Below are 25,833 nucleotides of genomic sequence, written 5' to 3'. Positions count from 1 at the left end.
GCATTGCTAAGAACTTCATTTGGACAGCTTTAAAGGAAATTTTCTCAATATTTTGATTTTGTTGTGCACAGATTCCAGGAGCCCGTTTCAATAAGAAGGTTCAACCAATTCTGAGTTACAACTTGAACTCTTACAGTTGACTTACAGACAGTGAGATGAGAAACCCTGAGTTTTATACATTTTAAATATGCGTTCAACAATGAGAGATTGAATGTGTCAGACTGTGTCATATGAGCCCCTTTCACACTGCCATTCCGGCAAATACAGGGGTAAAGTGTTCCTGTAATTGTTCCCTGGTCGCTAGATTTGGCACTTTCACACTGCCAGTGATGACCCGGTATATGTGCGTGCTTTCACACACAACCCTTGAAGATCCCGTAACGACACGTGACATCAGCGAGTGACGTGTAATGTACGAGTCGTAAACACTAGGCACGTTATAATTTCACTGAAGCTAGTGAACGATCTCAAAGTGCCTTTTATTGTAAAGTTGTTGTTGACGAAATACAATGTATGAAATACATTTGGGGTGTATATTGTCAGTTCACATATGTATATTTTACCAGAGTTAGTCCAATAGGCTTTTATCGTAAATGTTTTTTACACATTTTCCTGACATTGAGGCTAATGCGTCTTGAAGTTGAGGTAATGCTAATGTGTCTTAACATAGCACAGGACGTCTGTCAATGTGACCGGAATGAAATGTATGAAATACAGGACTATTTTGCATAAGTCCAATAAAGAGTGCAATGACTAAAGTGTGTACAGTGGTATTGTTTTGTAAAGGAGATTTAAATGTATTTTTACATTATTTGGTTATTATAATCCGATCAGCTGAAGCCTATTTTGTGTTATTAGTATTACAAATGACAAAAAAAAAAAAAAAAAATAGTACTACATTGTGTGGTATAATTAATACATTAAAACAACCATTAAAAACTAGCCTAGCCCCCCATCCTCAGTGGATGCCTATGTGAGGTTTGAGTTGGTGGGGCCACCTAAAATTCTACAGCAGCTTTAACTCTCAGGTTATCAGATATAACGGCCACTGATTTTCCTGAATCCAGATGCACACAGACCACAACACTGAGGCTAAACTCTTTAACAGAAATGGCTGGAAAAGGTGAGCTCACACTTGCTTTTGTCTTTCATGATTTAAAACAAACTATGCTAAAAAAAAATAGATACATGTCTGTTGATATGTTACTGTCATCTGATATTTTGTTTAAGCAATGGTGTGGTAAACTGCAACTTACAAAAAACCATAAAAGTAACTCTCTGTTCAATAAAATTATTACACAGCGGATATTTGTACTAAGTGTACATAGTGTTGGATTTGATTTGCACTGTGATAAAATAGAAGTATTTTCTGCTATTTAGACTACTTATTGCAAATATTACATTTACATTTATTCATTTAGCAGATACTTTTATCCAAAGCGACTTACAAATGAAGACAGTGGAAGCAATCAAAAACAACAAAAAGAGCAATGAAATATAAGTGCTATAACAAGTTTCAGTTAGGTTAACATAGTGCACGTAGCACAGGCTTTTAAATAATATAATTAATAAAAACTAAACAGATAGAATAAAAGAAGAATAGAGCAAGCACATACACACACACACACACACAATTGCATAAAAAATTTAAAGAAAATAGAATACAAAAGATTAGAAATGTAGTTAGATTTTTAAAAGAATAGAATAGTGAGTGTTAAAGTTAGAGGGTCAAATAAAGATGGAAGATATTGAGTTGGGGAGGTCATTCCACCAGGAGGAAACATTTATTTAAAAGTCCATAAAAGTGACTTTGTGCTTCTTTGAGATGGCACAATCAAGCAACGTTCACTTGCAGAATGCAAGATTCTAGAGGGCAAATAAGTCTGAAGTAACAAATTTATGTAAATGGGTGCAGAGCCAGTGGTAGTTTTGTAGGAAACCGAACAGAGAACAAGAGAACAAGAGCTTGAACAAGGATTTGTGCAGCATGTTCCGAAAAAAAGGGCTTGATCTTCTTGATGTTGAATAAAGCAAATCTGCAGGATCGAACAGTTTAAGCAATGTGGTCTGAGAAAGTCAACTCATCATCAATCATAACTCCAAGGCTTCTAGCTGTTTTTGAAGGAGTTATGGTTGAATTGAAACAATGGGTTTGCTGGAATCACAAACAGTTCTGTCTTGGCAAGGCTGAGTTGAAGGTGATGGTCCATCATCCAGCAAGAAATGTATGTTAGACAAGCTGAGTTGCGAATAGCTACCGTCGGATCATCAGGATGGAATGAGAGGTAGAATTGAGTGTCATCAGCATAGCAGTGGTATGAAAAGCCATGTTTCTGAATGACAGAAAATAATGATGCCATGTTGACAGAGAAGAGAAGTGGTCCAAGAACTGAGCCCTGGGGCACCCCAGTAGTTACATGTTGTGACTTGGATACCTCACCTCTCCAAGATCACCTATCTGATAGGTAAGACTCAAACTATTGAAGTGTGGTTCCTGAGATGCCCTTTGAAAATAGGGTCTGGAAAATTGTGCACTGATGTGTTTAATTTTATTAATGAAAAACGTGGCAAAGCCGTAAGCTATTAGAGATGAAGCAGGAGGGGGAGGAGGAGGACAAAGGAAGTGAAAAAAAGTGAACCATAACTAGGCGAGTACCATCCTCAGGATAGGTTGAAAGCAACACATCTAATTCATCCAAAAGTTACCTAGTGGTCCTGGGGGTCGATAGACAACTACGAAATGTATTTTAAGAGGGTAGGTAACAGTAACTGAATGAGATTCAAAGGAGCTGTTGATACCCAAAGATGGTAAAGGATTAAATTTCCTAAATCAGGCCGGAAATTTGACACCACCCCAGGCCACCTCTGTTGCTGCAGTCACCACCACCCAATTCATGTGTCCACCAGACTGCTAAACTATTTGGCTCTTTCAGTTGTTTGAATTGGGTGATACTTAAAAAATAAATCTTAATCCTTAGACTGTGGATGGGCAAAATAATCAAACGGAGTATCAAGGCATTCACTGTCTCTATCGTCTTTCCCTGAATCTCCCTCTCTCTCACTCTGCACATTGAGTTTCTCTGCATTATGAAATAAGCACTTTCAATAATCTACATTAATTATGCAGCCATCAATTGTATGTCCCCATGATCACAGTCCTACTGCTGATGATCTTATAAATCATAAAAGCACATATGTTTTTCTAAGAGTATAGCCAGCATTTTAAGTTTTGCTTATAGCTTAAATGTTACTTGAAGGTTCCTGCTCTGACTCAAAAGCTGAACTGTCCACCCCTCTTGCTCAACAGCAGGAGCACTTGCAGCACTAGTGCTAATGTTGCTTCCTTTGTCACCTCCAAAATAAATACACATTGTAGACTAGGCTACATATTGTAGGCTAGAAATGGAAAATCAAAATTTCTGGTCAAATTTGGCACACAAAAATACTGTATCTGTTATGTGGAGGGGTTGGGATGAACTCAGATGCAGACGGGAAGTACCAAACACAGGATTTATTAACACAAAAGGGGAAAACAAAACCCACGAGGGGGAAAACAATGACTAGGGTAGATATGAAATAATTTAACAAGACACGATAAACAAAGACTTGAAACACAAGAACACTAACTACAAATAAACAATAACAGGTCTCACAACGTCTTCTTCCAAGGGCAACACAGAGTAACAATATATCACAGGAACATGGAGTAACACATATCACAATGTGGAACAATCACAAGTAGGAACAATGAACCAACAAAAGACAGAACACACTAGGGGATCTAAATAGGAGAACTAATTAAGACACAACAGGTGGCACAGATAAGGCAATCACGACAAGCCTAGGATAACAAGGGGGCGGGGCAAGGGGACAAGACAACACAAGCACATGGCCCAAAGACAAGGCCATGTGCTTGTACACAAAACACGGGTCTGTCATGATCCTGCCTCAAGACTAGAGAAAAGTCAGGACATGAAGGCAGAATCATGACAGTATCCCCATATGTAAAAAAAAAAAAAGTGTGCTAGTTTGTGCAAGTACCGTTGTATGTGCTATGTGTATGGAAAAACTATACTTTCAAAAAATATATATATTATCATATTATTAAAGGGGGGGTGAAATGCTCGTTTTCAGTCAATATCCTGTTAATCTTGAGTACCTATAGAGTAGTACTGCATCCTTCATAACTCCAAAAAGTCTTTATTTTTATTATATTTATAAGAGAAAAATAGTCTGTACCGATTTCCCCCGGAAAAACACGAGCGCCTAGAGGCGTGACGTGTGGGCGGAGCTAAAGAATCACGAGCGCCAGTAGGCTTTTGTGTTGAGAGCATGTGGAAGCTGTGACACAGATCCAGAGGCTGAAATTTAACAAGAGCAGCATCAGCAAAGGCGTCTCTATGTGGTATGTACTGAAACCTTATATATTTGCTTAGCGGTTTTGGAAAATGACTAAGTTCCACTTTATGTCGTCTTTTTCTTTTTTTTTTTAAGCTGTACATGTGGAAAGTGCAGTTTGATGACAACATTGCATGTTGTTTACTTGATGTGCTTACGCGCCAATAGCTAAGTTAACAACACAGAGATATTTGAAGCAGTTTTACTCACCGCATGCGGTTCCAACACAAGATCGTGACCCTTTTTCCTTGGGACTGCATTATCCTTAAGAAATAAACGATGTGCAATCCGAAATGCAGGTAACAAACAAAAACACTTGCACAACTCCGTTGATGCTCTGTAAAAATAAACTCCATCCACTGGTCCCTTAATGTTGTTTCTCTTTTGGTAATCTGTGCAGGGTTGTCTTGCCCTGGCAACCAAAAACACACTCCTTTTGTGACTTTTCGCGACGCTCTCGCTCTGATCAGGCTGTGCTCAGCCTCTCAGTGCTCTGCTATACGGGAGCGCGCGCTCTTCCGGCAGAAGTTCCTTAGGACCCATATAAGGAAATTCCGCTCCATCTAACGTCACACAGAGCCATACTCGAAAAAAACTTTCCGAAACTTGTGACAAACCGGAAGAGGTTTTTTTGGAACAAAAATACTCCTTCAAACGTAAAAAACTCAGTATGCATGAAATAGCATTTCACCCCCCCTTTAAGAATATTCTAACTACAAGCAACAGCACAAATAAAATACAATAGAGTAAAGATAAAACTAAAATAAACTCACTTTCAGGGTTTTTTAGGGAGGTCTAACTTTAGATTTTAGGTACAAAAATTTAATTAAGTAATCAAATGTAAAACAGCATTGCATTTTGGACTATAAATTAAATATTATTCTTCATTAAACTTACAAAAGCTTTTCAGTCAAGACCAGTGAGTGATTTCTTTGTTGTTGCTATTCGATTAATATAAAGACTGTCACTTTCTGTTCCATAGAGTCCTTGTTTTCAGTCACCCGGCTTTCTCGTATTCCCTTATGTTTTTCTTGTTTCTTGTTTTGGGCTGATTTTTATGGTTATGACCTCTTGCCTGTTTTTTGGATTTGATTTTGGATTACCAAAATTTGATTTGTGGGATTTCGTATCCATTCCCCAGCCACTATAGAGGAGCGTATGGGGAAACTTTCGAACTTAACCACCCTCCGTCAAAAGGGGAGTGAGGTGGGTGGTTTGGCCCAAGTATTCTGGACCCTGGTGGTAGGATTGGGATACAATGATGAGGCACTTAAAGACCTTTTTAACGCTTGTTTGGATAACCCTGTGCCTGAGTGGGAGATGAAGGAGCTGAAGATCCTAGATTTTAGGGGGTTCACCATGTACCTACAGCATCGGTCTCAGTGGGACCCCCCCAGCCACACCTGTCTCTCCAGGTGTGATGGCTGACTCTAGACCTGTGTCTCCAGACAGGAGGACCACCAGCCCAGCGCAACTGCACAAGGTGGTCGCCAGCCCAGTACCACTGCACAAGGTGGTCGCAAGCCTAGCACCACTGCACAAGATGGCCGCCAGCCCAGCGCCACAGCACAAGGTGGCCGCCAGCCCAGCACCACTGCACAAGATGGCCACCAGCCCAGCACCATAGCACAAGGTGGCCGCCAGCCCAGAACCACTGAACAAGATGGCCGCCAGACAAGTGCCACACCGCCATGTGACCACCAGGCCAGAGCCACTGCCCAAGATGGATGCCGGCCCAGCACCACTGCACAAGTTGGCCGCCAGCCCAGCGCCACTGCACAAGATGACAGCCACAGGTGACCGTCCTGAGTTGAGTCAGTTCCCTGTTGAGTCGAGTCAGGGCCCTGTGGTCCCTCCAGAGTTGAGTCAGGTTCCCGTGGTCCCTCCAGAGTCGAGTCTGGTCCCCGTGGTCCCTCCAGAGTCGAGTCTGGTCCCCGTGGTCCCTCCAGACTCGAGTCAGGTCCCTGTTGAGTCAAGTCAGGTCCCCATTGACCCTCCAGAGTCGAGTCAGGTCCCCGTTGACCCCTCAAGAGTCGAGTCAGGTCCAGTTGACCCTCCAGAGTCGAGTCAGGTCCCTGTTGACCCTCCAGAGTTGAGTCAGGTCCCTGTTGACCCTCAAGAGTTGAGTCAAGTCACCATTAACACTCATGAGTCAAGCACTACCACAGTTAGACCTCAGGAGTCAAGTCTCCAATGATCTTCATGGGCAAGATCAAGTCACCAGTGTTCTTCATGAGCAAAGGCAAGTCACCAATGACCTTCATGAGCAAAGTCAAGTCACGGTTGATCTTCATGAGCAAAGTCAAGTCGCCGTTGATCTTCATGAGCAAAGTCAAGTCATCGTTGATCTTCTTGAGTCAAGTCAAATCACCGCTGATTTTCCTGAACCCAGTCAAATCACCACGGATCTACCAGAGCCTCTTCACCTCTCTGCTGAACTACCTAGAGCCTCTTTACGTCTCTGCTGAACTACCAGAGCCTCTTCACCTCTCTGCTGAACTACCAGATCCTGTCCACATCTCTGCTGAACTACCTGAGTCTCTCCACGTCTCTGCCGAACTACCAGAGCCTCTTCCCGTCTCTGCTGAACTACCAGAGCCTCTTCACATCTCTGCTGAATTACCAGAGCCTCTTCACATCTCAGCTGAATTACCAGAGCCTTTTCACGTCTCTGCTGAACTACCAGAGCCTCTTCACGTCTCTGAGGAACTTCCAGAGCCTCGTCACGTCTCAGCAAACTTCTTGAGCGCTCAACCTATCCTGTCATGGCCATGGAGGCCATCCAGGAACTAACCGCCTGCCCTGTCATGGCCATGGAGACCATCTACCATCTCATCAGGGCCACGGAGGCCACCCTTAACCTGTTCATGTTCTCTATTTCAGGCTTACCTAACCAGACTTGCTCTCCTGTGCCATTGATCACACTGTGGTGGTCTTCTGCACTGCCCTGGTGGGCAGTCCTGTCTGCACCATCCCAGTAAGCTCCAGTTCCACCTGCTCCACCCTGGACTCCTGCCCTGTCGGCTCTGCCCTGGGCCCCTGAACTTTCCATTCCATCCTGGCCTCTTTGTTTTGTTTTTTTTCTGTTTCCCTCTATGGACCTGGCGTTCCGTCCCTCCCCCTGGTCCTCCGCCGGCTATGGTGGTCTTCTGCCCAGCCCTGGTTGGCTTCTGTCTCGACCACACGGCTGTGGTGGTCTTCTGCGCTGCCCTGGTGGGCTTCTGTCTCGACCGCATGGTTTTGGTGGTCTTCTGCGCTGCCCTGGTGGGCTTCTGTGTCGACTGCATGTTTGTGGTGGTCTTTTGCGCCACCCTGGTGGGCTTCTGTCTCGACCGCACGGCTGTGGTGGCCTTCTATGCCACCCTGGTGGGCTTCTGTCTCATCTGCTCGGCTGTGGTGGTTCTCTGTGCCACCCTGGTGGGCTTCTGTCTGGACCACACAGAGGTGGTGGTCCTCTGCGCCACCCTGGTGGGCATCTGTCTTGTTTGCTCGGCTGTGGTGGCCCTCTGCGCCACCTTGGTGGGCCTCTGCCTCGACCACAAGGCGGTGGTGGTTCTGTGCGCCGCTCTGGTGGGCTTCTGTCTCGACCACATGGCTATGGTGGTCTTCTGCGCCGCCCTGGTGGGCTTCTGTCTTAACCGCATGGCTGTGGTGGTCTTCTATGCCGCCCTGGTGGGCTTCTGTCTCAACCACACAGAGGTGGTGGTCCTCTGCGCCATCCTGGTGGGTATCTGTCTTGTTTGCTCGGCTGTGGTGGCCCTCTGCGCTGCCTTGGTGGGCCTCTGTCTCGACCACAAGGCAGTGGTGGTTCTGTGCACCAACCTGGTGGGCGTCAGTCCTGTCTGCACCATTCCAGTGGGTTCCAGTTCCACCTGCTCCACCCTGGACTCCTGCCCTGTCGGCTCTGCCCTGGGCCCCCGAACTTTCCATTCCCTCCTGGCCTCTTTGTTTTGTTGTTTTGTTTTTCTCTGTTTCCCTCTATGGACCTGGCGTTCCGTCCCTCCCCCTGGTCCTCCGCCGGTCCACCTCCCTCGCGGTCTCCTTGTGGTTGTTGTTTTTTTATTTATTTTTATTTTATTTATTTTTCCACTTCCTGTCTCTGTTTCCCTCTATGGACCTGGCCCTCCGGCCCTCTCCCTGGTCCTCCGCTGGTCCACCTCCCTCCTGGTCTCTTTGTGGTTGTTGTTTTTTTTTTTTTTTTTTTTTTTCACTTCCTGTCTCTGTTTGCCTCTATGGACCTGGCCCTCCATCCCTCCCACTTATCTTCCACCAGTCCACCTCCCTCCTGGTCTCTGTGTTCCTTGGTTTGTTCTTGTGTTCGGTGGAGCATCTGGTAGCTGCTCCTTAGAGAAGGGGGTAATGTCAAAGTGTCTGGTCTGTGTTTCACTGGGTGTCCACTAGTGGTTTCACTTCCCCATAGTCACCCCACTGCAGGCACTACATTCCCCACAAGCATTTGTCCCATTCATCACGGTTAATTGCACACCTGTTTATTGCACTCAGCTGTCTCCACTTTCATCATTTGCACCTGTCCATATAAACCAGCCTGTCTCTTTCTGTTTCATGGAGTCCTTGTTTTCCGTCAACCGGCTTTCTCGTGTTCCCTTGTGTTTTTCTTGTTTCTTGTTTTGGACTGATTTTTATGGTTATGACTTCTTGCCTGTTTTTTGGATTTGATTTTGGATTACCCAATTAAAACACTGCATTCGGATCTCTCGTTTCCTGTGTGCATTCATGACAGATTCTCTCTGCGTAGCGTTGAAAAGTCTTATTCAATCTATTAAATTGTCTACATCATGTAGCGTCTAAAGTTTGTTTTAAACAATCTCTCTTGCATTATATGTTGCGTTGAAAGTCTTTGATTGGTTCATTTATGAACAGATTTATTTAAAACAAACAAGAGATATACAGTCCCTACCATGTTTTTGGCTTGATTATATAGGCTAAATTGAATGTGTTTAATATTTAAATGCTACTATGTTAAGTTTGACACTGACACTCAATAATTATTGTGTCAGCAAATAAATTGTATTATTGCATTTTATTAAATACCTTTGTCACATTAAAACAGGATTCTTTCTGCTACTTACATTAGTGTTCTTAGTGACTGCCATTACGTCTCTGAATTCCTTTTCAATGCTGTGTTCCCTGACACCCTGTATAAAAATGTGCTGAATCAGATATGCTCCTATTATGTGGCAACTGAATACCTGTCTGCCAGAAAGAAAATCAAAATTTTTTTTTTTAGATTTTTTTTTTAGCAACCAACAGTGTTTTTTTTTTTTTTTTTTTTTTAGCAACCAACAGTGTCCAACAGAGTCCTACACAAACCACAAAGTTTTCTGTGAATCATCATGTGGCTCATCCAAGCAACAACTATCATTTCATCCTAGATGAACCTGATAAATGTAAGCAGGATCTGTTCCTGGCCTTGATGGTCCCTGTGCCCCCCCCCCCAATCAGCTTTGTAACGCCATCTGGAGAACATGGGGGACTGAGAGCTCAGTCCTGGGAAAAGCAGTGCTGACTCTGTTCTTGGTGGGTTTGACTTCTGATATGTACATAAATTGGAGAACCTGATGACCCTGCAACTCATACACATATTGCTTAGCCAACAAACCACTTCTCAGTTATAATAAACCAGAATTCATCAGTATCACATTATCTCTCACTCAAATACATCGTTGCACATATCTGATTGCACATACAACTGTTTACACCAGGGATAGGCAACTCCGGTCCTGGAGGGCCACTATCCTGCAGAGTTTAGCTTCAGCCCTCATAAAAACTCACTTAGCCTGTATCTATCTAGTAATCTGGAAAACACTGATTGCCTTGTTCAGGTGTGTTTAATTAGGGTTGGAGCTTAACTCTGCAGGACAGTGGCCCTCCAGGACCGGAGCTGCCTATCCCTGGTTTACACAGTGCAAAATGTGTACTCACCAAAATTAAAAGAAATTAATGCATAGATGTACTCTTGCTCAAAGTTATGCTGCTGCTTATATCATTAGTCTCGTAGAGAAAAGAAAATGGCTTCTGGCATACATCAATTAACGTGGTGGGGCGGGACTTCAACATAAACCTCACTTAATAGGACAGTCAATAAAATTTAAATCATCACACTAACATGCATTTCACTTTGATTTTATAATTTCTTACACTTTTATTAGTAATATTATTTCTGGTTAGTTTATTATTTTAACACTTATTTATTCCTTTTTTTAATAATAAATTTAAACTATACAGAGTTACATCCTCCCCTCTTAAAGGTAAGCAAGTCTCTGTGTTTTATCCTTAACTTGATCCTTCAGTTACTCTTGGGCAGTATTAAGTCAGCAAGACTCATGGAATAAACCACTGCCTCACTCAATGACTGGAACAAGTTTTGGACTACTGAGGTAAGGGGATTACCCAACACTGGGTAATGGAATATTTTTGGAGGTTTTGGTACCCTGTTTGATTGTCTTAAGTTATGATCTGCACTTGAGTTTTTCTGTTTCTTCTCCCAGATCCTGTGCATCCTTGGATATATCCATTTCCTCCTCATCACCAGCTGGAACAGATGATGGTAAGTATTCTCCTTCAATTTAGTTTCCTGTTGGCATAAGTTCTTGTTCTCCAGCATCTGTGTGTTCATGCATTCCTGTCTCCTCTCCTAAACTTTCATCCAGCGGAAGAATGTTAGCTGAACTGTTTACAGTCTGAGGTATTTCTGCTTCACAAGGTAAGTCTGGCTCCTAAGGTAAACAGGATTTCTGAGGCAATTCTTTTTCTTTTTCCATGAGCTATTTTTGACTTTGAGATTCATATGCATAAGTAATCTTTGTTTTTCCAGCAGAAATTCTACTGAATATGCAAATTTCATCCTCTGAATCCGATTGTTCCTCATTTATCAGTTCTCTCTTTCTTTGGCTTTGTGTCTTAGGCTTGGAACACTTTCCTCCAGAGAAGCAAGGAAACCACAATGTAATAATAGATCCCTGTGCAATACTCGTACTGGAACATCATTATCATGTGGACGAACCTTATAAACTGGCAGATATCCTACCCGTTCTGCTACTACATGGATAGCAGGCTCCCATTTGACTGCAAGTTTATGTTTTCCCAATTCTGACATTCCTCACAAGGACTTATCTCCCTCGTCAAGAGTTGATCTTTCACTTGTTTGTCATGTGACTTATCCTGTTCCTTCAAGGTACCCAACATGTTTATAAAGAGTCCTATTGAAGCGTTCTACGGGATTACCATGAGGATGATAATGAGTTGTCCGTACATTGTGAATTTTTGCCATCTTGAAAAGCTCTTTGATAAGTTAGACTCAAAGTCAGCTCCTTGATCGCTTAGTATCCTCTCCAGGAAACCATAGTGGACAATGAATCCATCCCAGAGGCACTTAGCAACAGTCCTGGCTTTCTTGTTGTTGGTTGGTATGGCAACTGCGTACTTGGTGTAATAATCCCTCATGACAAGTACATTCTGGACATTACTTTGGTCTGGCTCAATGGAAAGAAAGTCTATACAGAGCAACTAAAGGGGCTGTGTAACCTGGATGTTGACCAAGGGGGCAGATTCTTCTTGAAGCTTTCTACTTCACGCACCGTTCACAGGTCTTAATCTTCCTCTCAACATAAGTACTCATCTTTAACCAATAAAAGTGAGAACAGACAAGGTCAAGGATGCAATCTACTCCCATGTGGCCCATCTGATCATGCAGGCTCTCCAGCACCATTGCATGGAACTTAACAGGTAACACCGATTGGTAAGTTGTTTGATCATCCAACTGTCGTCATCTGTACAGAACTCCATCCCTCAATTGTAAGCAGTTCCACTCCCTCAACAACAAGGCAATGTCTGGGCATTCATACCTCACCGTCCAGCATGGCATCTGGCCTTCTTCTAAGTGGCGGATAACTTGGTTGAGTACAACATCTTCTCTTTGTTCACGTTGCAGGTCTATACCAGTTTAACTGGGTACAGCAGACTCATCTTTCTTTTGTCTTGAGCAAAATAACCAGGAATAACCTCTTGTTCCATTGCCAAGGACTCCACTAGAGCAACAGGAGTTCCACATCCTTGCTGAATCAGATGCTTGTCCCACACAGCTTGTACAACAACACAGTCCAGGACAACACCTTTGTCTTCACCAAGATGCTTTGCGGTGAATTGCTGTGTCCGTTACAGTTCCTTTTGTGATACCATGTCATTAATCAGCTCATGGGGACATCTTGATAACCCATCAGCATCTTGGTTTTGCTTTCCTGATCTATAGGTCAGATCGAAAAAGATTGTGGCTAATGCTGATAGTCAACGATAACTTATGGCATCAAGCTGTGCAGATGTTGTAATGTAAGTAAAAGGATTACTGTCAGCTATGACAGAGAAGTGATTGCCATTCAAGTAGTTAGATAATTTCTCAGTCACTGCCTACTTTAAAGCAAGAAACTCCAACTTATGGGCCAGGTATTGAGACTCCCTTTTAGAAAGACCTCTACTAGAAAAAGCTATTAACTTTTTTTCTCTCCATCTTGCACCTGCTATAATGCGGCGCCAAGACCTGTGCCGCTCGCATCTGTGTGGAGGATGTAAGGCAAGGTCAGGTCTGCAAAACCCAGCACAGGAGCACTGTTAAGTTTGGAGACAATGGTGTTGAATTCTTTGCCACAAGCCGTTGTCCATCTGCTCCCAAATGACTCTTTCATGTTAAAATAACTTCCTTTCAACTCACTGTTCATGGTCTTACTATTCAGTGGGGCATAAGCAGCAGTTAAGTCATTTAAGGATTTCACTATCTTGGAATAATTGCAGATGAACCGTAAATAGTATCCTGAAAATCCCAAGAATGATCTTAGCTCTTTTAGGTTATTTGGTTTTGGCCAGCTCTTAAGAGCACTGATCTTTTCAGGATCTGTCCAGACTCCTGTCTCTGATATTATATGGCATAAGTACCAGACTGAAGTTTGGAAGAACTTGCATTTTTCTGGATATAATTTCAACCCATACTCTCTTAGTCTTAGTACTTTTAGAAGCCATTCTTCATGCTCCTCAGGGGTCTGGGAAAACACTATTACATCATCAAGGAACACCAAGACCTCAGAGAGATGTAGATCCTCCATGCACTTTTCCATTAAGCGTTGAAATGTACTTGGTGCACTGGTAATTCCTTGGTGCATCCGATTAAATTCCTAAAATCCTAAAGGACAAGAGAAAGCTGTTTTGTATGTCAGACTCCTCCATTTATATATGGTAATAACCAGACTTCAAGTCCAGAACTGAGATCCAACGAGAACCTCTCTGAGGTTAGTCAAAGCATAGGAATCTTTGACAGTCTGTGAGTCTAGCTTTCTGTAATCCACGCATAGTCTCACATCGCCGTTCTTCTTTTGTACTACTACGATTGGGGATGCAAACGGACACTCAGATTCCCGGATCACTCCTGACTTTTAACTCTTGCAAGTGCTGTCTGACAGCAACCAGATGATGAGAGTGAATAGGACAGGCATTTGGCTGCAGTTCTACGTCCTGATGTGACTCATTCTGTAACTGCACAGTCAACTTTTACATTGGAAATGATGGCACTTGAACTTCACCCCTTGAGAAAAGAACACCTTGACAAAGGAATGAGTTTCATTGGTGCTCCAGAAGAACACATTCTTTAGTGGATAAGCAGTTAACATTTGCTTTTCCACAAAGCAACTGTCTGTTGTGCTGGAATCACTAAGGCTCCTTGCTTTGTAGTCTCACCAGTCCAAGACATTCTTTGGCATTATGTTTATGCCGTAATTCCAGAGTTTTAAGTACAGCATTGTACCCATATCGTACAAAATGGTGTTCAAGGATATTCAAGTTAGAACATTCAGCATACAAAGAATCAAGCATATTCATCCCGATTAAGACTTGAGATTGTTTTTCTGGGTTGAAGTCAGGAATGACTAATGCCAGTGTGGAAATTTCAAACTCAGATCTGACCATTTCTTCTGAAGAAGTTATTGGAATTTCGACATACCCTTTGTATGGAACTGGCTGACCATTTGCTCCACTGACCTCAAGCAGAAGATTCAGGGGCTTGATGGGATGATTAATCAAGCAAGCTTTGTAAAAGGACCAAGGAACTGTGGTCACCTGCAGCCCTGTGTCGAGTAAGCAATGACATTCAGTCCCTGAGATTTTGACTTACGCTGTACACTTGGATCCAACCAGACACTGAATACGAGATTTGTGGTGCAAAGAAGATTTGTGGTATGGGCCTGAGTTTATTCAGGGGGGGATGACCTTTAGGTTCACTAGTTCCAGTTTGTCCCGCAACTGGAACTGTTAGGTGTTTAAAGAAGCTGCACCAACATGTCTGTTCTCTCTATCCCACTCTTGTTGCTTCAACCACAGTTTGTTTCTTTCTTTTTAACTAGCCTGGGGTTCTGAGAATTTTCACAGGTTACAGAAATGTGGTCATCTTCAACCCATCTGAAGCAGTAACCAGGGCATGGTCTGGATTTCGTGACTGCATCACCGGTTGACTTAAATGGTTGTTTACCAATAAACTCATGAGTGGTAGGAGAGGGTGATTTCTTATGCTTAGCCTTGACAGTCTTTCTGGACTTTGGGAGGGTCAGTGATGTTTACTGTTCCTTTAGCTTAGCAATTTTCTTCTTCAATTCAGCGGTCTCAGACAACAACTTTGACATATGAGAGGCTTTGCTATAAATGGAAGTATCTTGGCTGTAAGCATGAGCAGATCTAGGTGATGGCTGTGGTTCCTGCTTAGAAGCACCAATGTGGCTTCTCATGCACAACCATTTCTGTGCACTCTTGTGTTCTCTGGTTCTAAGGGAATGCAGTAAGTCTTCGAACTCGATAGGGTCGTCTCTACGAGTTTCAAGATGAAGCTCAGAAATAAGGGTGTCATCCCAGCAGCCTCTGCAAAACTGCCGCAGAAGATGATGGTGGGCCTCAGATGATTTAACTCCACCTCCCCTGACTGCCTTGCTCAGAGTAACTTGAAGCCTTTGGAGATAGCTAGATGCTTTCTTCTCTCCATCATTCTCAAATGTGTTCATGAATTTTGAGAACAACTCATCACCATCATCAGTTGCACCATAAGCTGTATCAAGCACATTAAGGTAAGATAAGTTCTGGGAGAAGCACGAGGCCCTAAAGGCTGGACAATATCAGTGGCAGGAGGTAAAAGACTCTCCATAATTCTCCTTACTCTTTGTAAGTCAGACACAGAAGGGTCATCGAAGAGTAAATCAACATTACAACACCAAGTGTCGTAATCAGATTCATGACTGGGCTGGGGAATTCTCCCTGAGAATGGGCGGAGCTCAACTACAGCAGTGGATGGAATTGCTGCATCAACTTCATTCTTAACTATATGCTCCACAATGACTTTATGCACCTCAGCAGGATTGAGTTGAACGTGACGCAAGGTATCTGACAAAAGATTTTCAGTCCTTGGTAAGTCATCTTGAGTATGTTATGGCGCATTGAGAATGGGACTGGGACTCTGGACATTCATCTTGGAAGCATTATGCTCTAATGGAATTGAGCTCATCAAGCTCAGACTCCTTTTCACCCACCTCATCTGGAATTAAGGAGCTCGAGATCTGTGAGAGTCATTATCTGGTTCGGCCACATTAAAAAAGTTAACAGCTTAAGTCATTTGTGGATTAATGCGTATTGTAGACGCAAACCGTTTAAAACGATTCAGTTCGATTTGGTGAACTGGTTCAAAAAGATCCGGTTACATCGAATGATTAATTCGGGAACCGGATATGACAAACTGATTTGTTTTGAACTGTCTTACAACAGACACGGAAGAGAAGACAATGCTGAATAAAGTCGTAGGTTTTGCTAGTTTTGAACCAAAATGTATTTTCGATGCTTCAAAAAATTCTAACTGACCCTCTGATGTCACATGGACTACTTTTATGTTGTTTTTCTTACCTTTCTGGACATGGACAGTATACCGTACACACAACTTCAATTGAAGGACTAAGAGCTCTCGGACTAAATCTAAAATATCTTAAACTGTGTTCCAAAAATAAACGGGTTTGTAACAACATGAGGGTGAGTTATTAATGACATAATTTTGCAAATTGGGCGAACTAACCCTTTAAGCTATTATTTACACCTCCTGGCTGGCTCGCCACTTTTATTGTTACACCTGCAACTCATACACATTATTATGTAGCCAACAAACCTCTTCTAAGTTGTAATAAACCAGAACTCATCAGTATCACATTATCTCTCACTCAGATACATCGTTGCACATATCTGATTGCATATACGACTGTTTACACAGTGCAAAATGTGTACTCACCAAAATTCTAAGAAATAAATTAATGGATGTATTTATATGTTGTGTATTATGTAATATGTTTTGTGTTTATTTTGTAATGAAAGCATTTGATTGTCTGCCGGTTCCCGCCTCTATCTTCCCGTGATGAGGAAGTTTTATGTTACACTGGTGACGAAAACCAGGAGGAAGGAGGGATGCTCTGCCGAAGATCCCCCGCCGCCATCGAGCAGGGCGAGGGAGTGTGCTGCCATGGACGCTCGAGGCGGTGGGCTGGAGTGAGTTGCCAGGGACGGACGAGCTCGCTACCGGCCGCCTGCGATGTGGAGGGGCGGCTGCCATCCCTGAGGGAGTGGAGGAGTTGGCGCCATTTGCCAGGGAGCTAGAGCCTGCTCCCATCCACCTGAATGGGGAGTAGCAGGGAATGGGGTACTCCTGCTGGCTGCTCAAACCCGGAGGAGCCGTCGGCGTTCACCGGGTGGCGGAGGAGTGTCGTGCCGTCCGCCGAGGGCAGTCCAGTGCCACCACCAGGCACCATGGAGGAGATCACCCAGCAGGTGGAGGGCTGAGTGGCAGCGTGTCTGGAAACCGGAAATTTTTTTTCCCTCTCTCTCCCCTCTCTCGTCTCTGTCGCTCCTCATACATCCATCTCCTTTTCTCTTGTCTTGTCTGTCCTACCCCCAGGTTCCCGCAGGTCACTGTGAGCGGTCCTCCCCAGTCTCGGGAGTCTTGCCAAGTCCTGTTGGAAAATGAAATCTGTATCTCCATAAGGTTGGTCAGCAGCAGGAAGCATGAAATGCTCTAAAACTTCCTGGTATATGGCTGTGTTGACCTTGGATCTAAGAAAACACAGTGGACAAAAACCAGCAGATGGCATGGCAAACCAAACCATCACTGACTGTTGAAACTTTACACTGGACCTCAAGCAACGTGGATTGTGTGCCTCTACTCTTTTCCTCCAGACTTTGGGAGCCTGATTTCCAAAGGAAATGCAAAAATTACTTTCATCAGTCTCGGGAGTACCCCCCTGCATTCGAGGGGCAATGGGGGTATGTGACGAATGGGGCGGGGCCGAGAGCCGTGGGAATGGAGCGACACCTGCTTGACCCACCGGTTTCGAGTCCCACGGAGGAGATCAGAAGGATACAAAAGAGGAGCGACGACAGTGAAGGAAGAGAGGAAGGAAGAGAGAGGAAGTGAAGGAAGAGAGAGGACCAGGCCTGGGCTGTATTTGGTTTTATGTATTTGGCAGCAGTCGTCTGCGAGGGGCTGTTTTGTTTTGTGTTTATTTTGTAATTAATGTCTTTGTTTGATTGTTGAGGAAGTTTTTTGTGAAGTTTTATGTTATTACAGTCAGCTTTAAAGGTGATTTTCTCAATATCTTGATTTTGTTGTGCACAGATTCCAGGGGCCTGTTTCAATAAGGAGGTTCAACCAACTCTGAGTTAAAACTTGAACTCTAAATAGACTTACTCTGAGATGGGAAACTCTGAGTTTTATACGTTTTATATGTGTTCAACGACAAGACATTGACTGTGTCAAAACTGTGTCATATGAATCACATGAGTCCACTTGGACTCAACTGTTTGTTATCCACTATTTAGTTGTGTGGCTAGCTGATTGGTAAACCTTTATGCATGGCTGACCTTTTTCATTTAAGTGCAAAATCGGAGTTTGGGTTTGCATCGGGAACCACACTTCTAATGTTGTATAAACTCTGATTTGATATCTGCCATGCATAATGGATAAATGTCACGGTCAGCTTGAGTATTACAATGAACTATATTTGCACAGGATATTTAATCAAATTCTTACAAAACAAAGTGCCTTATATTGTAAGGTTGTTATTGACAAAATACACTGTATGAAACGCATTTGGGATGTACAGGTCCTGGTCATATAATTAGAATATCATCAAAAAGTTGATTTATTTCACTAATTCCATTCAAAAAGTGAAACTTGTATATTATATTCATTCATTACACATAGACTGGTGTATTTCAAATGTTTATTTCTTTAATTTTGATGATTATGACTGACAACTAAGGAAAATCTCAAATTCAGTATCTCAGAAAATTAGAATATAAGATTAAGATCAATACAAAGAAAGGATTTTTTAAAATCTTGGACAACTAAAAAGTATGAAAATGAAAAGTATGAGCATGTACAGCATTCAATACTTAGTTGGGGCTCCTTTTGCCTGAATTACTGCAGCAATGCGGCGTGGCATTGAGTCGATCAGTCTGTGAAACTGCTCAGGTGTTATGAGAGCCCAGGTTTCTCTGATAGTGGCCTTCAGCTCTTCTGCATTCTTGGGTCTGGCATATCTTCGTCTTAACAATATCCCATATATTTTCTATGGGGTTAAGGTCAGGCAAGTTTGCTGGCCAATGAAGAACAGGGATACCATAGTCCTTAAACCAGGTACTGGTAGCTTTGGCACTGTGTGCTGTTGCCAAGTCCTGTTGGAAAATGAAATCTGTATCTCCATAAGGTTGGTCAGCAGCAGGAAGCATGAAATGCTCTAAAACTTCCTGGTATATGGCTGTGTTGACCTTGGATCTAAGAAAACACAGTGGACAAAAACCAGCAGATGGCATGGCAAACCAAACCATCACTGACTGTTGAAACTTTACACTGGACCTCAAGCAACGTGGATTGTGTGCCTCTACTCTTTTCCTCCAGACTTTGGGACCCTGATTTCCAAAGGAAATGCAAAATTTACTTTCATCAGAGAACATAACTTTGGACTACTTAGCAGCAGTCCAGTCCTTTTTGAAACGAGTCGCTTCTGATGCTGTCTGTTGTTCAATAGTGGATTGACACAAAGAATGCAACAGCTGAAACCCATGTCTTGCATACATCTGTGTGTAGTAGTTCTTAAAGCAAAGACTCCAGCTGCAGTCCACTCTTTGTGAATCTCCCCCATATTTTTGAATGGGTTTTGTTTCACAATCCTCTCCAGGGTGCGGTTATCCCTATTGTTTGTACACTTTTTTCCTACCACATCTTTTCCTTCCCTTCGCCTCTCTATTAATGTGCTTGGACACAGAGCTCTATGAACAGCCAGCCTCTTTTGCAATGACCTTTTGTGTCTTGCCCTCCTTGTGCAAGGTGTCAATGGTCATCTTTTGGACAACTGTCAAGTCAGCAGTCTTCCCCATGATTGTGTAGCCTACAGAACTAGACTGAGCCCTGTCAGATGCTGAATAGGCAAAGAGATTCGAGGTGCAGTTTGGTGCGTCGGATGGAGGGCTCCTACTTAACAATTTAAAAGCCTTTGCAAGTGTTTTGAGTTAATTAGCTGATTAGAGTTTGGCACCAGGTGTCTTCAATATTGATATATTCAATATTGATATAGAACAATAATATTCAAAAATTTAACCATTTCACAATATTCAAATTTCCTGAGATACTGAATTTGGGATTTTCCTTAGTTGTCAGTTATAAGCATCAAAGTAAAACAAAATAAACATTTGAAATATATCAGTCTGTGTGTAATGAATGAATATAATATACAAGTTTCACTTTTGAATGGAATTAGTGAAATAAATCAACTTTTTGTGATATTCTAATTATATGACCAGCACCTGTATATTGTCAGTTCACGTATGTATATTTTACCAGAGTTAGTTCAATAGGCTTCTATCGTCAATGTTTTTTACACATTTTGCTGACGTTGAGGCTAATGCATTGTGAAGTTGAGCTAATGTTAATGTGTCTTAACATACCACACGACGTCTGTCAATGTGACCGGAATGAAATGTATGAAATACAGGACTATTTTGCTAAAGTCCAACAAAGAGTGCAATGAGTAAAGTGTGTACAGTGGTATTGTTTGAGTGCAATGAATAAAGTGTGTACAGTGGTATTGTTTTGTAAAGGAGATTTAAATGTATTTTTACATTGTTTGATAACTATAATGTGATCAGCTGAAGCCTTTTGCGTTATTAGTATTACAAATAGCAAAAAAATATAAATTAAAATAAATATTAGACTTAAAGCGTATGGTGTAATTGTGATCTTTTAAAAACAACCATAAAAACTAGCCCAGCCCCTCATCCTCAGTGAACACCTGTTTGAGGTTGGAGGGGGTGGGGCCACATAAAATTCTATAGCAGCTTTAACTCTCAGGTTTTCAGATACAAGGGTCACTGATTGTCCTGAATCCAGATGCACGCAGACCACAACATGGAGGTGAAACTCTCCAACAGAAATGTTTGGAAATGGTGAGCTCACACTAGCTTTTGTCTTTCATGATTCAAAACAAACTATGCTTAAAAATAAATAAATATGTAGATATATTATAGTCATCTGATATTTTGTTTATGCAATGGTGTGGTAAACTGAAAATGCATGGATATGGAAAAATATGCCGAACTGATCATAACCCATAACTACATTAATTTAAGGACAGCTTACAAAACCATAAATGTTTCCCCTGATATTGACACTCAATTATTGTGTCAGCAAATAAATTGTATTATTAAATTTTATTAAATACCTTTAATGTTTTTTGTTTTTTTTTTGTCTCTCTTCTATGCAGTTTAGGTGCAGATAGAGCTCCATGCAGGTGTCACATTAAAACAGGATTCTTTCTGCTACTTACATTAGTGTTCTTAGTGACTGCCATTACTTACGTCTCTGAATTCTCTTTCAATGCTGTGTTCCCTGACACCTTGTCTAAAAAAGTGCTGAATCAGATACGCTCCTACTATGTGGCGACTGAATACCTGTCTGCCAGAGAAAATCAAACAACATTTTTAGCAACCAACAGTGTCCAACAGAGTCCTACACAAACCACAAACTTGTCTGTGAATCATCATGTGGCTCATCCAAGCAACTATCATTTCATCCTGGATGAACCTGATAAATGTAGTCAGTGGGATCCGTTCTTGGTCTTGATGGTCCCTGTGGCCCCCCATCAGCTGGAGGCTCGTAACGCCATCCGCAGCACATGGGGGAATGAGAGCTCAGTGCAGGGAAAAGCAGTGCTGACTCTGTTCTTGGTGGGTTTGACTGGAGGATCTGAAGCTCAACAGAAGCTGGAGGAAGAGAGTCGACAACACAGAGATTTACTGCAGAGCAACTTTGTGGACTCCTACTTCAATCTGACCATAAAGACCATGGTGATCATGAACTGGCTGGCCACTCGTTGCCCTCAAGCAGCTTATGCTATGAAGGTTGATTCTGATATGTACATAAACCTGGAGAACCTGATGAGTCTGCTGTTGTCACCAAACACACCCAGACAGAACTACATCACAGGGTATTTGATGAGGAACCGGTCTGTTATCAGAAACAAAAAATCTAAATGGTACGTGGCAGAGGAATTGTACCCTGAACCGAAATACCCCACGTACCTGCTGGGAATGGCATATCTTTTCTCCAATGACCTGCCAGAAAAAATTGTTGAGGCTTCCAAGGAAGTAAAGGCCTTTAACATAGAAGATGCATATGTGGGTGCTTGTCTGAAACAGTTGGGCATTGTACCCTCATCTCCCCCAGACCCTTCTCAATTTAAAGCCTATATGGGGAAATATAAGCGAGAGAATTTTATCAGAGTTATCACAACAATCCTGGGATCCCCACAGCAGCTAAAAGACATTTGGAAGGATGTAAAGAGGCCCTCATAAAACAAATCAGAATGGAATAAATTTGTTGTAAATATTTGTTTGTAAAGCACATACAGTAAACAATAGTTAACAATATATTGTATGGGTCAAAATTACTCATTTTCTTTTATGCCAAATATCATTAGGATATTAATTAAAGATCATGTTCCATTAAGTTATTTTGTAAATTTCCTACCTTAAATATATCAAAACTTACATTTTGATTAGTAGAAGCATTGCTAAGAACTTCATTTGGACAACTTTAAAGGCAATTTACTCAATATTTAGATTTTTTTGTGCACAAATTCCTGAGTTTTCGGTTTCAGAACAGAATTGTGTCAGTTCAGTCAACTCTGATTAGGTTGAATCGGAGTTTCGAGCGTGCACCACGACTATGAAAGGCCATGACCAATGGAGCTCCGATATTATTACGACTCAATACAAGTTTAATTCTTATCACTGTTATAATATCACAGGTGAAAACTGGCAGAATGGTAGGTTATTGAACTAATAGGCTATTAATTTTCAAGGTAGCTTATATATATATATATATATATATATATATATATATATATATATATATATATATATATATATATATATATATATATATATATATATATATTACCAAAGACCTGCCAATAAGGTAAGAAAAACTACAGCAGCGGCTATATTTACACTAAGTGGAATTAACATAGCCGACTTTCTTAGCGATAGATCCTATTTACAGTAGGCTAAGTGCAAATAGTCAAATAGATGCTATTTACACTTAGTGAAAATAGTGATATATTTTTTTTTCCATGTAAAAAAAGCAGTTCTTTGCAACAGGCCAAGTGTAAATAATAATTAGATGCTATTTGTACTTTATACTGGCAGAAACATAGGCCTACTGTTTGCACCTCATCATTGTTGTACATTAATGCAATAATAACATTGTATGTAAATTATTGTATTTATTAAAATAAAAAATACTTTTATGATTATTAAAACTTGTTAGGAACATTTTCTTCATTTTCATTTAAAATAACATACAGGCATATCTGTACTTGGAAAAAAATAATTTTTAAGAAAAGCATTTTTGCAGCATGCATGCATGAATGAAGTATTTAAACATAGCTTGCGCTTAAAAAAAAAAAAATAGGAGACCGAAATAAACTTTGGGTTTACAAAAGAAAACCTGCTCCTGACCAGGTTAGGTGCATAGAGCTAAGTTACCATGGTAAATGAATGGAAAAGTTACCTCTCTTTCAGAAACGGGCTTGACTTGCTTTTTCGGGTTTGACAATCCTCCCATTCTGAAATGGAAAATCACTTCAGGGTTAACACACTCAAGAGTTTTCACTTAATCTTTCTGAAACGGCCACAGATTTGCATGTATATACCATAGCCTACATCAACGGAAAGCTTATTTATATATGATGTATAAATCTCAATAAAAAGAAATAAAACAAATACCCTTATGACGGGTTTTGTGGTTCAGGGTCATATATTTAATTATATACATATCATTATTATACAGAACAATGCACTTATACTGTCATTATGCGTTATTAAATTTAGAATTTTATATTAGATTTTTAAAAAAGAACAGTTCGTTGTTGTTTTTCAGCACTGTCCAACTTAAGTGTTGACAAGGTCACATTGGCCCTGTCATCTTGTATTTTACATGTCATGCAAATAATGTTAGTAAGGTGAGGTGGCAGCTTCCAGACTATTATAATGCCACATATCTTCGAGACATTTAGACATTATATTCAGAACCATCTGAAATGTTAGCACTTATCTTAAGATGCTTATTCCTATATTTGAGGTTCCAGCTGGCATCAGAAACATAACATTTGCAGATGGAGGAGAACAATTAAAAGATGGGTGGTAACATGATCCTTTTGAGTAGCAAAATGTCTCTGGAACTTTGCCAGCTTTTGATACTCCATAGCCTCACCAGGTGTTTTTAAAGGATCCAGTATAGGTCAGAAGAAAGGAAAAGGAGGAGCTCAGATACTGTGACTCTGAGATATGTACAATATCGCTGTTACAAGACAACATAAGGTATGTTCAAACATTTAATAGATTTTGTGTTTTGCAATGGCTTCTTAGAGTAAATTAGGTTCTTTGGCTCGTAACAATAGCAGAACCCTTTTTGATTCTAAAAAGAACTATTTTCTATAAAAAAAAAACAACCTTAATGGTGTAAAATTAGTTTGGTTGTACTTTATATTATTTATATGAGCATTATCATATTAGGTAGCCTACATTTGCTCTAACAAGTTATTAGATGAATACATTAATACATGACAAAAAAAAATAAAAAATAAATACGTTACATAAAACCCCAAATAAAAATACATTTAATGAAGGCCACATACCAGTGAAATTTCTACACAATCCTCTGTGGTAACCATTAATATGTGTATTTGTGCTGTAATTAAATGGCACTTTCACTCATGATGTTGATGTGAAACCGTATGAAATAGCTACACATTTGACTTTGCTGCACTGTGTCACTTCAATTTGATTATGTAAAAACAATAATGCCAACGAAGGCCAAAAGAAGCTGAATTCAATATCTGTTAGTTTGTAGAGAAGAGCAAAGTATCCTTAAAAAACTTAAACGTTAAGTTAACCCTAAACTAAAAAAAAAAAAAAAAACTTGATTGATGGAAACCAGTTACAATTTAAACATTGTAAGAATTTACCTGTTGATGGTGTGTTCACAGTTTAGATGGTGGGTGGTTGAGTACTAGAAAATCAATACTGAAGATGACTTTGGCAGTTAAAAATTTGAAACATAGAAAGGCGGGAAAGAACCAGTGTTGCCAAGTCCGCAGTTTTCCCGCGGAATTGGGATACTTCAACACTGTTGCCGCGGGTTGTTTTTCATATCCGCAGGTTGAAAAAACGATTCCAATAACGTGAAATTGAGCCCATGGACTGCGAATATGACCAAGGAACCCGGCCAAAACACGTGTATTTTACCACTGAACGCGATTTTTAATGTGGGATCCCTCGGAACACGGGCTCGTTTGAGTAGCACAGGGGTGGGTTTTGTTGTGGTAACCTGGCAACCCTGGAACCCTAAACTCTGACACGAAGAACCATTTTAGCATAAAAGGGTTCTTGAGTAAGATGTGGTTCTAAATAAAACTGCTACTAGAACGTTTAAAGAACCATCTTTATAATGTTTATGTCTGGTTTTGAGTTTTTAGTGCAGAGAAGGTATTGAATTTGCATCAGGGAAATGTAACATGATTTTTTTTTTTTTGAGGAGCCTTCAAGCCTCTGACCACAGTGGTCAAAATGATTTGCCTGTTTCCTGAGAGAAGCACTGCATTTTTGCATTTTAATAACTCTGTGACAATGACACACTTTGAAAAGAAAAAAGAAAAAAAGAAAAAGTTTTCTTTTAAATTTAAAGGGACAGTTTGCCTAAAAACTAACATTTAACCTCAGGTCTTTCAAAACATGTATTGCTTTGGCTTTATTTGTGAAGAACAAAAGGTTAACATATTTTGCCAACTATCACTCTAA

At 41.2% G+C, this 25,833-nt stretch overlaps 1 protein-coding gene across 2 annotated transcripts; it reads left to right on the top strand.

Annotated features, from left to right (window-relative positions):
* Nucleotides 1–1,062: 1,062 nt before the first annotated feature.
* On the top strand, nt 1,063–22,349 carry LOC127988419 (beta-1,3-galactosyltransferase 1-like). Of its 2 annotated transcripts, none has more exons than XM_052591174.1 (2): nt 1,063–1,123; nt 21,237–22,349. In XM_052591174.1, exons 1-2 carry the CDS (start codon nt 1,068–1,070, stop codon nt 22,324–22,326), a joined length of 1,146 nt encoding a protein of 381 aa, XP_052447134.1. In that variant the 5' UTR covers nt 1,063–1,067; the 3' UTR covers nt 22,327–22,349. The 2 variants fall into 2 exon arrangements, with proteins under 2 accessions (XP_052447134.1, XP_052447132.1); XM_052591172.1 differs by lacking the exon at nt 1,063–1,123 and adding an exon at nt 20,836–20,919.
* Nucleotides 22,350–25,833: the final 3,484 nt, after the last annotated feature.

The sequence above is a fragment of the Carassius gibelio genome, chromosome B22, assembly GCF_023724105.1.
Source record: "Carassius gibelio isolate Cgi1373 ecotype wild population from Czech Republic chromosome B22, carGib1.2-hapl.c, whole genome shotgun sequence".
Lineage (NCBI taxonomy): Eukaryota > Metazoa > Chordata > Actinopteri > Cypriniformes > Cyprinidae > Carassius > Carassius gibelio.
The sequence above is the reverse complement of the archived record's forward strand: the minus strand, read 5'-3'. Positions and strand labels throughout refer to the sequence as shown.